Source organism: Drosophila miranda, chromosome XR (assembly GCF_003369915.1).
Source record: "Drosophila miranda strain MSH22 chromosome XR, D.miranda_PacBio2.1, whole genome shotgun sequence".
NCBI classification, from domain to species: Eukaryota; Metazoa; Arthropoda; class Insecta; order Diptera; family Drosophilidae; genus Drosophila; species Drosophila miranda.
This window is the reverse complement of record NC_046674.1, coordinates 27,006,982-27,020,162: the sequence shown is the minus strand read 5'-3', so window position 1 is coordinate 27,020,162 and position 13,181 is coordinate 27,006,982. Positions and strand designations below refer to the sequence as shown.

Sequence of the window (13,181 nt, the reverse complement as noted above, 5' to 3'; positions counted from 1 at the left end):
ACGAGGGATATAAGTAATACTATAATCCCATTATTATTGTTATCACCAGACCATATATCGTTTTCTTGAACTGGACATTACGATTATGTATAAGATCGGTATATATTCAGGCTTTTAGTGAAAATGGGCATTTTGGGTGGGTCCGATGTTCCGATGCATCCTGCTACATTTCACAAAATCTAGTTTCAATCTCTTCATAGGATGCCACAGGGGATAGTTTGAAAGTCCGACAATCGTTCTTATTCAAGTTGAAAAGGTTCCTCACAGGATGACAAATGTTTCGACTATAACCAAGTTGAACCGATTTCATTCAGTATTTTCATGGGGTAAAAGAAGGAGAGTAACACTCCCCAGAAGGTCCATTTGTTTATTGATTGCGTTAAGATATTTTGAATCAAAGTAGTATCGACACGCCGGGTGCTTCAGAGATTTTGAGAATTTATGAGATTCATTCACACACAGATCCCTACGAGCCTCGGCGTTTGGGATCACCAACCCGATGATCAATCGGAAACGCAGGTTAGGCTTTCATTTCGTATGATTTATCATGTTTGAAGAGATTCTAATAATCAGTGTTAATTTGAATGCGTTCTGGATTTCAAAAGCATAATTTTTGGGCAATAGATCCTGATAAATTCAGAAACTTCAGAGGCTTTAACGTATTTGAATTCAGTTAAAATATACTTTAATATAAATTTCGGGTTAAAATGGAATTTGGAAATGGAACAAAGTTTCCTCAATTAGCTGTCAACGAGTGTACTGTATGTACTATATTCTAATATATTTATATGGTTTTGCATATATGTATATGTGTGTAAATATTGCCTGTATATTTCTCCACCCACTCGCCCACACACAACCCACACACTGACATACAGACAGACAAATCGTTAAAAATGTGTCGCTTATTCCCTATGCGTTTCGTTTCGTTTCGTTTCCTTACGTTTTGTACCACCCATTTCGTTGCGTTACGTTATGTTTCGTTAGTTTTCGTTCCGTTCCTTAACGTTTTGCTCTCTTTTGTTCGTTGATTGGTTGGTTGGTTGATTGATTGATTGATTAGTTAATTGATTGACTGACTGGTTGATTGGTTGGTTGGTTGGTTGGTTGGTTGGTCCAGCGCAAAATGCAGCACAAATCGGAAGCATTAAACCCCTTGTTGCCTCCCCACTCTCTCGCTCTTGTTCTCTCTCTCTCTATTTGTACATATATTTCCCCCCATACGCACACCCGAAACCCACCCACACCAGTTGAGATGAGGAGAAATTGTATATGATTTTCATTTGATTTTTGTTGTCGACAGCAGCTGCCGCTCAGTCTGCTGACCTGCTCCTGTCCCCCCTACTCCATACACCGCATGCGTTCGTTCGTTATTTCGTTTTTACTTCTTTTTTTCGTAGCCATAATCGTGCATGTCATACATACTATGTAAATTACGAGTATCCCGTAGCCATTAGCATAAGCAAAGTAAAACACCAGCAGCGACAGAGCTGGCCACACCGAACCAACTCCAAACTCCAGCAGCCGCCGCACCACCACACCACCACCTCAGCCACACCATCAGCGACGATCTGCGCTGCCATTTTGTGTTGTTTTTTGCTATAACACCCACCATTCCCCCCCCCCCCCCCTCGTTTTTGATCGTTCCATGTGCGTAGTGCGTTTTTTACCTGGGATAATGCGGGGGCACATGGTTCAGACAGAGCTGCCAACCCACCAGCAGATGTACGTCTGTTGTAGCCTTAAATTATGCAATTACTACACCCTAGCAGAAGGCACTCTGTTGTCAAGTAATCCTAATCATTGTTTGTCCGTCTGTCTGTTCCTCAGTAGACACATACCTATAATAAATAAAATAGTAATTACTCTTAGCATAACACATTCAATTTTGATCAAAATCTACATATTTACAATGCCGATCTGCAAGGGTATCGAAAGCTTCGGAAGTCACCGAAGCCTGCCTTTCTTGTTTTTTGAATAACTTCGTAGCTGTACCTTTTTGTATGTAGCGCTCAACATAACCAACAAACAAAAAAAATAAAGGAAACCAACGAATGTGTGCTTTGTTTTCCACGTTCCGTAGTGTGTAAAGTACATTTTTGTTGCCTGCCAGATACAAAACACATATGTAATATGAATAACCACCAATGTTGATTGATTTTCTCACCTGATTACTTTTTTGTGTATTCAAATAGTTATGTAATTGATTTTTACTTTGTGCATGCCCAGACCCAACTAATCATTGTAATGTTTGCTTCTCTCTCTCTTCCTCGCGCTGCCTGCCGCCTGTCCACACACGATCAAAACGCACTAAAAACTCTCTTCACACACAGCAGCGCAGCAGAACAGGCAGCAGAGCTCCACCACCAGCGAACAGCGCAGCGAGACCAAGTCGAAGGATGGCGTCACCACAACAACCACAAAAGGTAAGAGAGCGGCACAACGGGCCCGACCCACCTCGCTCCATTCAGTTTTCGATCCTGTTGCGTACTAAGTGTGAGATGCATGGATACAAAATCTGAAGAGAGAGCTCAAAAATACGCCTTGGTGAAGGAAGGCAAGGCGGCTGTCCAAACTATTGGGGAAAGATCTCTGAGAGCTCCTCACCTTGTATAAATATACCATGAACTGCATGCACTGATATGTATGTATTTATCTCTCTATCTCTTCATTACAGTTACCACGCGCACGGTGAGCGGCAGCGCTGCCTCGAAGAACATTTCGCCCTTGGCCAAATTCAAGCAACTCGATAAGCAGGCGGCCGCCCAACAAGCCCAAAAGTAAGTTCCAATTTTCATATAGTACATATATTATACACATAAGAACTTACATATAAACCACATATGTACATGTAAACATAATGTAGTGAGTGCACATATACATACAAACATGCATACATACATATGTACATTTGATTCGAATTGTGGCGGGAGGGAAAGCAATCAATACAAGAGCCCACAGATATTGCCTACTTTTCAGGGCTCCAACTGCGATTGTGATTGATTGCCTCTCCGTGCCCTTCACCCACCCACAACCCACACATTGGTTATTGGTGCACCACCCATACCCATACCCACACCGACACCCACACGCACACCAACACCCATGCACACGCCTGAAATCCAACATACAAGTATTCTTTTTCACCCACTCTCTAAACGATCGCGGATACTCTCACTGGATACGTCTGATCTGATCTGATCTGATCCTCTATGGTGGCTGTTTCTGTTCCTGTGCTCTTTCTGTCCATGAAGGTTTTGTTGTAGTGTTGCTGTCCCCAAAAGCAAAGCTCAGATTATGTTGATGAGAGAGTGAATGCCTGTCTGTCCTGTATGTGAAATCAGTGATCCCTCTCTCTCTCTCTCTCTCTGCACTTCGCTCTCTCTCTGACTGTCTTTCTCCCTCTATTCCTCTATATGTATCTGTCTCTGTATCTTTCTGGATCTTCTGTGTTTCCAGACATAAACGAACATGAGATCGGTGTTAGCGGTTCCACTTTCAAGTTATTAAATATCTTTTGTTGTTTTTCTCTTGCTAACACAAAAAGAATATACACACACACACACAAACACACACACACACACACACATCCAAAACCACACTATTGTACGCCCACACACCTTAACACATACGAACTAAAACCAATACAAACACAAATCGAACACTCAGTATAAGTAAAAAAAAAAAAAAAAATACAATACATTACAAAACAAAAACAGAACCTAAGAAGATGAAGAACTATTTTGTTGTGTGAGTTTCGCTAAAACGTCTGCCACCCTCCCACCTTGAATCATTTTGTTCAGATCATCTCCAACAACAAGCACACCCACGACCCCCGGCGGCGGTTCGTCACAGCCGCTGTTCAAATTTACCGATCCGGCATTAAATGCGCGCGCTGCCACTGTCAAGGATCAGCTTCTGCAGTGGTGTCAGCACAAAACGCAGGAATACGAGGTATCCGAAAACCTAAACCAACCAAAAAAAAAAAAAAAACCAAAAAAATATAAGAGCCAAGCCAAAACGCAAACGCAATTGCCGAAAGCCACAGCCATAGACCCACGCACCGTTAATTTTTGTGTTATTCCCTATCTTTGATTTTGATTTCCTTGTTTATTACTTGTACAGTTTCGTTCGTTCCGATTTTAGTTTGCCCATAACCCAAACAAAAAAACACCTAACGACAAATCCAACAATCAGCTTAAAACAAATATTTAAAAATAAAATAAGAAAAAGCTCCTGACAGCGCTTGAAAGCTTCCTTCACACACACACACACACACACACACACACACACACACACATAACACAAACACACTCACAGCCGCACTCCGAGACCACGATCTCACACGCCTCTGCCTACAGACACACACACGCAAGCAAGCAAGCAAGCAAGCAGTAGAAGCAGGTGACGAAGAAGATTATGAAGCAATGAAAGCAGTTAAAGAAGCATGAAAGGAAGCAAGCAGTTTAGATGTGTCTGGACTGCTTTATTGATTGTAGCCGCTTACCGAATACTGCTTTACCGTTTACTGTTTACCGCTTACCATTCGAATTACACTACTGCCGCCGCTGTTGTTGCTATTGTTCCGACTGTTGCCGCTTAACTTTTTTTGTTCATTTAGTTTGATTGTTTCACTTCTTGGGCTGGGGCTGGAGAACTTAATGCTTTTGCTCAGGCGCCATCAAAACAAATACCAACCAATATCAACCAAACGCTCGATCGCTCGTTCGCTTCCCCAAAAACTGACCCCCTCCGAACCGACTCATTCGAATTTGTTTTGCCTGTTATCCACAGAACGTTCAAATAAGCAACTTTAGCTCGAGCTGGTCAGACGGCTTGGCCTTTTGTGCGCTAATCCACCATTTCTTGCCAGATGCTTTTGACTACAGTACACTAACCAAACAGACGCGCAGACACAACTTTGAGGTGGCCTTCAGTGTTGCTGAGTGAGTACTGTACTGATATACTGTATTATCGTGACTGTAATGTAACTTTAATTTCACGTTTACCCACAGCGAGAAGGCGGGCATAGCGCCGCTGCTGGATGTGGAGGATATGGTGGAGATGAGCCGCCCCGATTGGAAGTGCGTTTTTGTCTATGTCCAGAGCATATATCGTCGTTTCCGCAATTGCCAGTGAGCAGCAGCAGCAGCAGCATCGCAGCGCCGTCAAAGGAGCAGCAAGGAAGTAAAGGTCGCAGCAGTCAACTCAACAACTCTCAATAGAAAGAGCAACAGCAAACCACTCATTAAATTTTAAGCAGTTTCCTCCCGCCCACAAACGAGACCATCACACAACTGAGCATTTCACCCACTCGCAACCCAAGGACCGCACCACACAACCACTTGACACCCAATCTAACTGTAAAACGGAACCGCAAATGGCAGCGCAGGCTCGTCTAACGTGACCCAGCAACTTGTACGTTTTTTTTTGTTTGTTTAATTTTTTACTATTATTATTATTATTACTATTACACATTATTATTTGTTATCGAACGCGCAGCAGAAACTATGCAATAATTGTTGATTTATTTCTTTGTCATAATTTTAATTGTAAAATCGGAGAAGAAGAAGCAGAAGCAACGCGAAGATCTTCTCAGAACGAGATCTTCGGCTACTAACCTTTATGAATTACTACCGTAATAATAAACATATTCTATGTAACTTCATGTTATTTTTTTATGGATTTGGATTGATTCCCATTGCGTATGGAAATTTTGGTAAAAGGAGCCACATTCGTGTCGATTAGCAGCTAATAATTATTTTCCGTAAAATTTAGAAATTTAAAACAAAACATGAACAGGAATCAAACCGAATAATGACTACTTTCCGGGTATCTGACGTCTGACGTACTGTAAAATGTCTGTGCAAAATTTGATGTAAAAATTAAAATTTAGTATTTACACACCGCGCCACCAGGACTTGCCCCTATAAGAACACACACATTGGGAGGAGTCGATTGGCATGGCCCATCGCCAGCAGCTTCCCGTCATTTCAGAGTCGACGGCTTGTCGCCTGTTCAACACTGTTCTGGGCGACAGGAGGACGTCAACGACGGCGACGGCCCCCGAGATGGCTGCCACCGAAGCTGGTTCCAGCAGCCAGGTCGCTTATGATTCTGCTGCAAATGGTGTCATAGACAGTGATCCGTCTCCCCTGCCGACGAGCGTTCCCATGTTTGGAGCGCACTCGCAGTTACAGGAGAGCGTTCACTCAGCCAACGAGAACGGAAATTCATGCCGCATCTGCCGCTGGAACCGAAGTGACATGGAGATCATCAACTGTCCGTGCAAGTGCAAGGGCAGTGTGGTAAGTGACACCGGGGTAGAGAGATAGAGTTGCGGGAGAGAGCTATGGGGATGCTGTTATGTCATATGGTGATCATATTTCAGGGCTACATACACCTGAAGTGCCTGCGGCGGTGGATTGTGCACCGCCATGACAATCGCTGCGAGATCTGCAACGCTGTCTTCGATCTATCCGAGGAGCGGATGAGCGTTAAGAAGATGATGCGCACCTTCTGGTGTGGCCGCTGTTGTGGTCTCATTGTGAAGCACGTGATGTTCAGTCTCTCGCTGATGCCGCTGGGACACATCATCTTGCAGCAGGTGAGGACCGCCTGTGCTCCTTGCCGGCCGAGTCGTCTGCTCACGGTCCTCCTGTTTCGTGGCCCGATCACTGCTTATCTGCGCTTATTTTCTTGTGTACAGGTGCTGCAGTGCATGGAGACCTTGAACCAGGGCAGCGCCGAACAGCTTACCGTCCAGGAGGTATTCATCGCCTCCTGTGCCCTGCTGACCTCCAGCGGTCTCTTCTTCCATTTCTTCGAGTTCGTGACGACGCGCTGCCTGCTCATTCGCAACATACTGCGCCACTGGTGGATGTTCGGTAGCACCAGCGACTATTCCATTTTCGAAATCGAGGACGATGTCGCAGAGCTGTTTTAAGGATAACAATGGAGCAAGGAAACTCGAAATTTAATAGCTTTTATTGCACACACTCAATCCAATAGTTTGGGTATTAAATATTTGGTAAAATTCAGTTTTTATTTAGAAAACTCCATTGAGGAGTTCTTCTGAATCTAGTCCAAGCCATTACAGAGGTCGGTTGCAAGCTATATGTATGCACATATGCGCGCTTTTGATTATAATCAGCCCGGCTCCGTTTTTCACATTCACAAAAGTTTTCCGATTTACTTTTGAATACAAGAATTCCGCAAGATTTATTCGTTTTCAAACCGCGAAAAAATTTTCGTTGACGAAATGAAAAGTAAACGGCTTTTTATACAACGAAATGAACCTTAATCGCAAAAGGAAAAAAATAGATGACTTATTGATGCATTAACATAAACTTGACATCTATGTATATCAGGGTAATTTAACTTTTGCTTTCTTTATAAATAATTTGATTTTAACCCAACCTCAAATTGGGCTCGGAAAAAAATGGCCAGGGCAACAAAAACAACGGCGATAAGCTTCACTCGAAAATTCATCCCCGTGTAGATCCCTGACATGTCGGAAAAAAATTAAGTTTTGCGGACCTTTTTGTTATAACCACATTTTATAAAAAAAATTAAATAAAAAAGTACTTACAAATGGCCAAATCTTGTAGATAATTGATTAATTAATCGGATAAAATTATAAGTTCAATGGTGAGAATCCTAGATCAATAAATTTCATCAATCTATTAAATTTAATTTTCAAAGGTATATTTAAGAACAAAGGGTATAGAAACTTTCACACTAAGGTTTTTTGAATATTCGCTCTCGAATCGTACCTACGTGCATTATTTAAATAATTGGAATCAATGGATTGCATTTAAATTCTTTTCGCTCATTCATTATCAAACAATTTCTATTTGGCGCACACCATGGCGCGGGATGCGCAACATTCGGCATACCCTAGGGAAACACACCTTGTAAGTGTTTATACTTTTCACAGTATTTTCTAGTATATTTGAAAACGCGTTATGGACTCACCTTCTTGTGCAATGCACAAGAAATGTAGAAATGCCATCTAGAGCCATGTCCCAGGCCACATCGAGTACTAATTCGTGATCAGCATCGAATTTCTAATTGTTTGCCATAAGAAAAATTCAAATAGTGGATAACGGTGCGCTTTCATGTAGCTTATATAAAAATAAAAAAACGGAAAAAAAATGTTCGAAACGTACTCATTTCCCCTTCAGGTGTCGCTTTTGGTAATTACATAAATATGTAGTTAAAATGTATAACATGTGTAGTTACACGCCAGCTGTTACCCTGTAAGGAAATTCATTTTGTGGAAATTGTTGTTGACCGTTTCTGTTTAAACCTTATTTTATAAGCAATTCAATAAATATGATAACTTGAAATTTACCAGTCCTGCAGGAAATTAATTTAATAATCGGATAAAATTATGATTTTGAAGCTGAATGTCATAGGCATATGATGCAGCTTGATTGAAAATAATTCGTCAGTATATTTACGGTATATTTCTAGGGGTCAGACCGTATATTGCATCGATAAGTCCGCGATAAGTACTGGAACACAATAATAGATTTTTATTAATTAATTACTAAATTTCAAGCTCTTTATAAATTAAAAAGGAGCTTAGCTATCAAATTTTACACACTACCGACTGATTGGAAACTAACCAAATAAACTTGGAAACAGGCAAGTGATACCGACGTCACAGCAACAACATGAACTTCCTGCGGCAAACATTCAGCATTACGAAACAATTGACGGCGCAGGGTAAGTTTGCCTGCAAGTTGGCCAAAAACTTGACTGTCCTATCTATATTGCAGAGGGTCCCTCCAGACAGCCCCTTCAGGATCGGTATGGTCTGGTCTTCTGTTTTTACAATCAATGACTGTGCGCATTTCTCCCCCTCGCCGTCTGTGCAAGTATTTATCCAGCGATCCTTGTCGCGTCGTGCCCACAATGATTTGTATAAAGTGTTTGTTTTTCAATGTGCAGTGCCCACTGCAGCACAGCATTCAATCGCAACTCTTTCGGCGGTGAGCGCGTGGCCGACTTGCTTACGGCTCGCTTCCACTTCCATTTCGAGGCCGGGCCCTCCACCTCCACGAGCCTGCTGCTTGTGAATATTTTCATTGCCGCTTTCCCATGTGTCCCCCTGATGGGTTTTAATTAAAAAAATAATTTAAAACCTGCAAGCGAAAGTGCTGTCAAATGCCAAAAAAGATCGCAAACAGCAGCGACAATGGGAATTCAGCATGGCCAGCACAATCAGCACAATGAAACACACCGAACAAACACTGACCGGACCCACACGGTCCACAGCCACAGGTGTGGATCAGCTCTGGCCATTGTCCGGCATTCTTTGCCCGCCCTTTGTCCTTTGTATCCAAATGTCGAGCATAGCTCTTGCTTAAAATCCGCAATATGGAAATTATTACCTGCGATCGTCGACCAGCGTGTCGGTCGGTGTGTGGCATTTACATTTATAATTGAAAATGCTGTCAATTTAAACTCAGAGAATGGACGATGGACGACGGATCCTCCCGCCATTGTCACATTCTCTCAATCATGAAATGAAAGGCTTGAGAGCCATGAGAAGAACGGCCTTTTGTTCGCCTCCGATGCATTGCTGGACATTTGCGCATGCGCGTCATTTGGCTGCAATTATTGGCGATCCCAGGCAGAGCAGAACATTGTCAAAGATTTTGCACTGATGCAGAGGCTGCTGCACAATTTTCGATTTTCACAGAGATTAGCCACAACAAAGGGCCCATCGGGCATTGTCAATCTCGTTGGCCGGCCAACTGTCTGGTCTGACCCTTTGTCTGTTCCTCTGAGAGAAACCCCGACCTGGGAAATGTGTGCACAACAGTACAGTTGTGCTAGAATTGACTTGAACCAATCATTAATGCCGAATCTCTACTGTTTTGCAGCCATGCAGAGCGGCTATGTGAGCGCCTTGCGCGGCATGGCCTCACTAAATCAAATGCATCGCACTGGACCCCACATCAAAACGAGGCCGCCACGCCAGCCGCTGGATGGGAAGCCCTTTGCCAAGGGCGTCGTCCTGAAGACGCTGATAAAGAAGCCCAAGAAACCGAACTCGGCCAACCGTAAGTGTGTCCTGGTGCGCCTCTCCACCGGCAAGGAGATGGTGGCCTATATCCCCGGCATTGGGCACAATCTGCAAGAGCACAACATCGTTCTCTGTCGCGTCGGTAGGCTGCAGGATGTGCCCGGCGTGAAGCTGAAGGCGGTGCGCGGTGTCTACGACCTGGCGCACGTCATCAAGAAGAGCCAGTAGTTCCTATAGCATACAGCACATTTGTACATATACAGATACGTAACCCCCCCAAAACAAAGATGCCAGTCAGCAGCCCATCCAGCATTGTGTTATTATTGTTTTTTTATGGAAAATTATGCAGCTCAGTCGGCTTAGTGTAAGTAGCAACAAGTGGACAAAGCGGGGAGGGTCTTTCGGATCCGATCCTGTACCCCGTGTACCGTACCCTGCAATGAGCACTCCTTATACTGTTTCTTGTTCGCCTCTTCCCTTGTCGTCGCAATCTTAAGTCAACAGGACGTCACGTCACTTCTACCTGGGGCCTGTCCTGTACATACCACAGGGAATTTAACTGCATTTTTACGCTTTAGTAGATAAATCCATTTTGCCGGAATCGAATCTGGTTGTCCGTGTCGTGTTGGCTTTTTAAGAGAATTGCCAAATTTTCTGCCAAATAATCGTTAGCTGAAACGGGCGTCTCCTCGCCCCGCCCACTCTTCACAGTTGGCTCTGGAAAGGCTACAATAATTGGTAATTTCGTCAGAATATGTGAGAGTATCCCAGTCAGGGCACTGCTCCTGCTGTGGCCTTTTTGGCGTTCTACTAAAGGTTGGTCGCTACAAATGCAGCATCCAGGGAAACGCATACAAAACAATATCAAAGTCAAACAGAGCTTAAACCTCTACATATTGACGAGTCCACACATTGTTTGTGGATTCAAAAAATGAATTTGAGACGGGGAAAAAACATATACTCCAAACAAACATTTAGGATATATTTGAAATGTGGATACAATTTCACTGCCGTGCCACTTTCATTTAATTCTTGTTTCTGCATTTTAAATACGAGTAACCTCTACGGTTTCAGATCACTTGAACTGGAGACCCAGAAAATTGCAGAAGCAGAAGAACAATGATAAATGCCCTTGATATTATAAATGACTGTTAAAAAATATATTTTAAAGAATTGAAAGTCCAATGTATAGATTCCAAATTAATATTAAATAATCTAATTTGGGCATTTTACTTTGCATAGCCAATGCTCAGTATGGACGTAAAAGTCCATCGGATATTTTGAGCTTTAAAAATTATAACTTCATGCTATGCTTCTACCTATCTTTTTAGATCTGATTGAACCGTTGTTGATTGAACGAAAAGCCCTCCAAAAATATAATTATACTACTGTTTGTCATAAATCTATTAAGAGTTCCCATATCTATGACACAAATCCGATTCTATTGGCGAAAACAATATATTTAAATGAATTTGGTCTTAACATTTGTTTCTTACTCCGTTACGAGTATTTTTGAGATTTCTTCATTGACTGTCTGTCGGTCGGTGTCCATCAAAGGGAACTCTGGCTCGTTTCGGTTCGGGTCGGCTCTGGCCAGCAAAGGATTCACCGTTAACCGTTACCCGTTGGCCGTTAACCGTTAACCCACCTACCATCTAGCCATCACGCATGGCTGAAGAAGGAGTTAGACAAACAAATGGAAAGATCCGTTTTAAGTGAGCCGACGCCGGGGCTGTCGCTGTCGCCATCCATTGGATGGATGACAGTTCGGTGACCACAGAAATCCTTTTCCTGTGTCCATCAGCGCGACACTGTGTACACAAAGGTCCTGGGACAGCGACAGAGCGACCGTTACCGTTATCTGCATGTTCTCTGCCTGATTGAGCCATTATGACAGCAGCAGCAGCAGCAGCAGCAGCAGCAGCCACAAGATGAAGAAGGAGAGGCAGGAGTCTCAGAGTCCGAGTCCTGCTCCTGGGCCATTGTCTTAGGATCGTTCGTTTTGATTTTGTGCTGAGTCAAGTTGTCCAACATTAAGACGAAGCATCGACAGGGCTTGCCTTTGTCCTCGAGCGTGCATAATTTTTATCAATAAAAATGTCATTGTCCGAACACATGCGAAAGGACACGACAGCCAACAACACCCAACAGCCAGCAGCCAGATAATTATCCTCCTCAACTTCCCTTGAATGCGAGCCCCGTCTTAAAGGATATTTTTTGCTGCTTTCTATCGCTTTTGTTGCCACCTTTGTCTCTCATAATAACTGTAAAATTTGTGAAATGAAAAATGATCCACCGCATTACTGGACAATCATCCAAGTGTTCACACGTTTGCGGCCAGCCAATTGAATTGGCCAAAATCTGGGAAAATTCGGAAGTTCTTTTTGGCTGAAATGAATAGCCAAAGGTTCTCGAAGGTGGTTCTGTTCCTTCTGTCTGTCAGTCCTGGAAGAAGCAATCCTCAACCGATCTGTCTTGGAATCACTTTATCAGGATTTAGCTAACCCGTTGCCAGAAGGTTTGGAATAAAAGGTTTCAAATTTAGGTCAAGATTTGGCAGAGCATTGTCTTTCGACGTATTTATGTAAATTATTTCCAACTCCTTTCGAATGTTCTTTCCCTTCAAGGTACATACATATGGAAATACGTACGATATTTCTTTACTGATTGAAAATTCTATAACAAGCAGAAGCATAGCCGTTCTGTCGACAACTGGTTGTTCTTTTTTCTAAGATAGGGTTCATCTCTCCATCGATTGATCAATTAAGCGACTTTTATTGGATGAACTACTTCACTTGCAACTCTAGCTCATATATTGTAAGGAATATTGTACGGAACCATAGGAGATGATGTTTTGGATTCCATGGTTTTTCTTTTCTTGGTTGTGAAAGTTGGGGAGAAGAAAGTTGGTCCAACAATGGGCACGCTGTTGCAAACCATTTTGTATAAAACCCACACACAAACACACATAAGTACAACCAGAGAAATCGAGATTTTAAAAATACATTATAATAGATTTTCCCCGATAGTGGAAATTGTAAAAACAAAGTTGTTTCCCTTACCATCAATATGAAAATATATGATCTTGTACATATTTAAATTTAATATTTTCGTGGCCCACTATTTTTATATCTAAAATCGG

The 13,181-nt window shown here is 42.6% G+C and overlaps 3 protein-coding genes across 15 annotated transcripts in view; all 3 read left to right on the top strand.

Annotated features, from left to right (window-relative positions):
* Window positions 1-5,663, top strand: part of LOC108165461 (serine/arginine repetitive matrix protein 2) — a 45,099-nt gene extending 39,436 nt beyond the window's left edge. For 6 of the 13 annotated variants that reach the window (XR_004471704.1, XR_004471699.1, XR_004471697.1 and 3 more), the window contains one exon: window positions 2,334-2,423. Coding sequence is in view for 6 of the 13 variants with exons in the window: in XM_033388082.1 (XP_033243973.1) it covers window positions 2,334-2,426; window positions 2,678-2,780; window positions 3,804-3,954; window positions 4,795-4,946; window positions 5,016-5,139 (623 nt within the window). In the remaining 7 variants the exon portion in view is untranslated. Of the gene's footprint in view, window positions 1-2,333; window positions 2,427-2,677; window positions 2,781-3,803; window positions 3,955-4,794; window positions 4,947-5,015 lie in introns of those variants that run through there. The other 7 variants (XM_033388083.1, XM_033388081.1, XM_033388082.1 and 4 more) reach the window with 5 other exon arrangements.
* Window positions 5,664-5,749: 86 nt separating this feature from the next.
* On the top strand, window positions 5,750-7,049 carry LOC108165476. The gene is made up of 3 exons (XM_017301527.2): window positions 5,750-6,308; window positions 6,392-6,607; window positions 6,710-7,049. Exons 1-3 carry the CDS (start codon window positions 5,964-5,966, stop codon window positions 6,944-6,946), a joined length of 798 nt encoding a protein of 265 aa, XP_017157016.1. The 5' UTR covers window positions 5,750-5,963; the 3' UTR covers window positions 6,947-7,049.
* A 1,432-nt stretch (window positions 7,050-8,481) lies between these two features.
* On the top strand, window positions 8,482-10,344 carry LOC108165477 (40S ribosomal protein S12, mitochondrial). The gene is made up of 2 exons (XM_017301528.2): window positions 8,482-8,733; window positions 9,897-10,344. The coding sequence occupies exons 1-2, from the start codon at window positions 8,682-8,684 to the stop codon at window positions 10,265-10,267; spliced, it is 423 nt and encodes a 140-aa protein (XP_017157017.1). The 5' UTR covers window positions 8,482-8,681; the 3' UTR covers window positions 10,268-10,344.
* The last annotated feature ends 2,837 nt before the right edge of the window (window positions 10,345-13,181 follow it).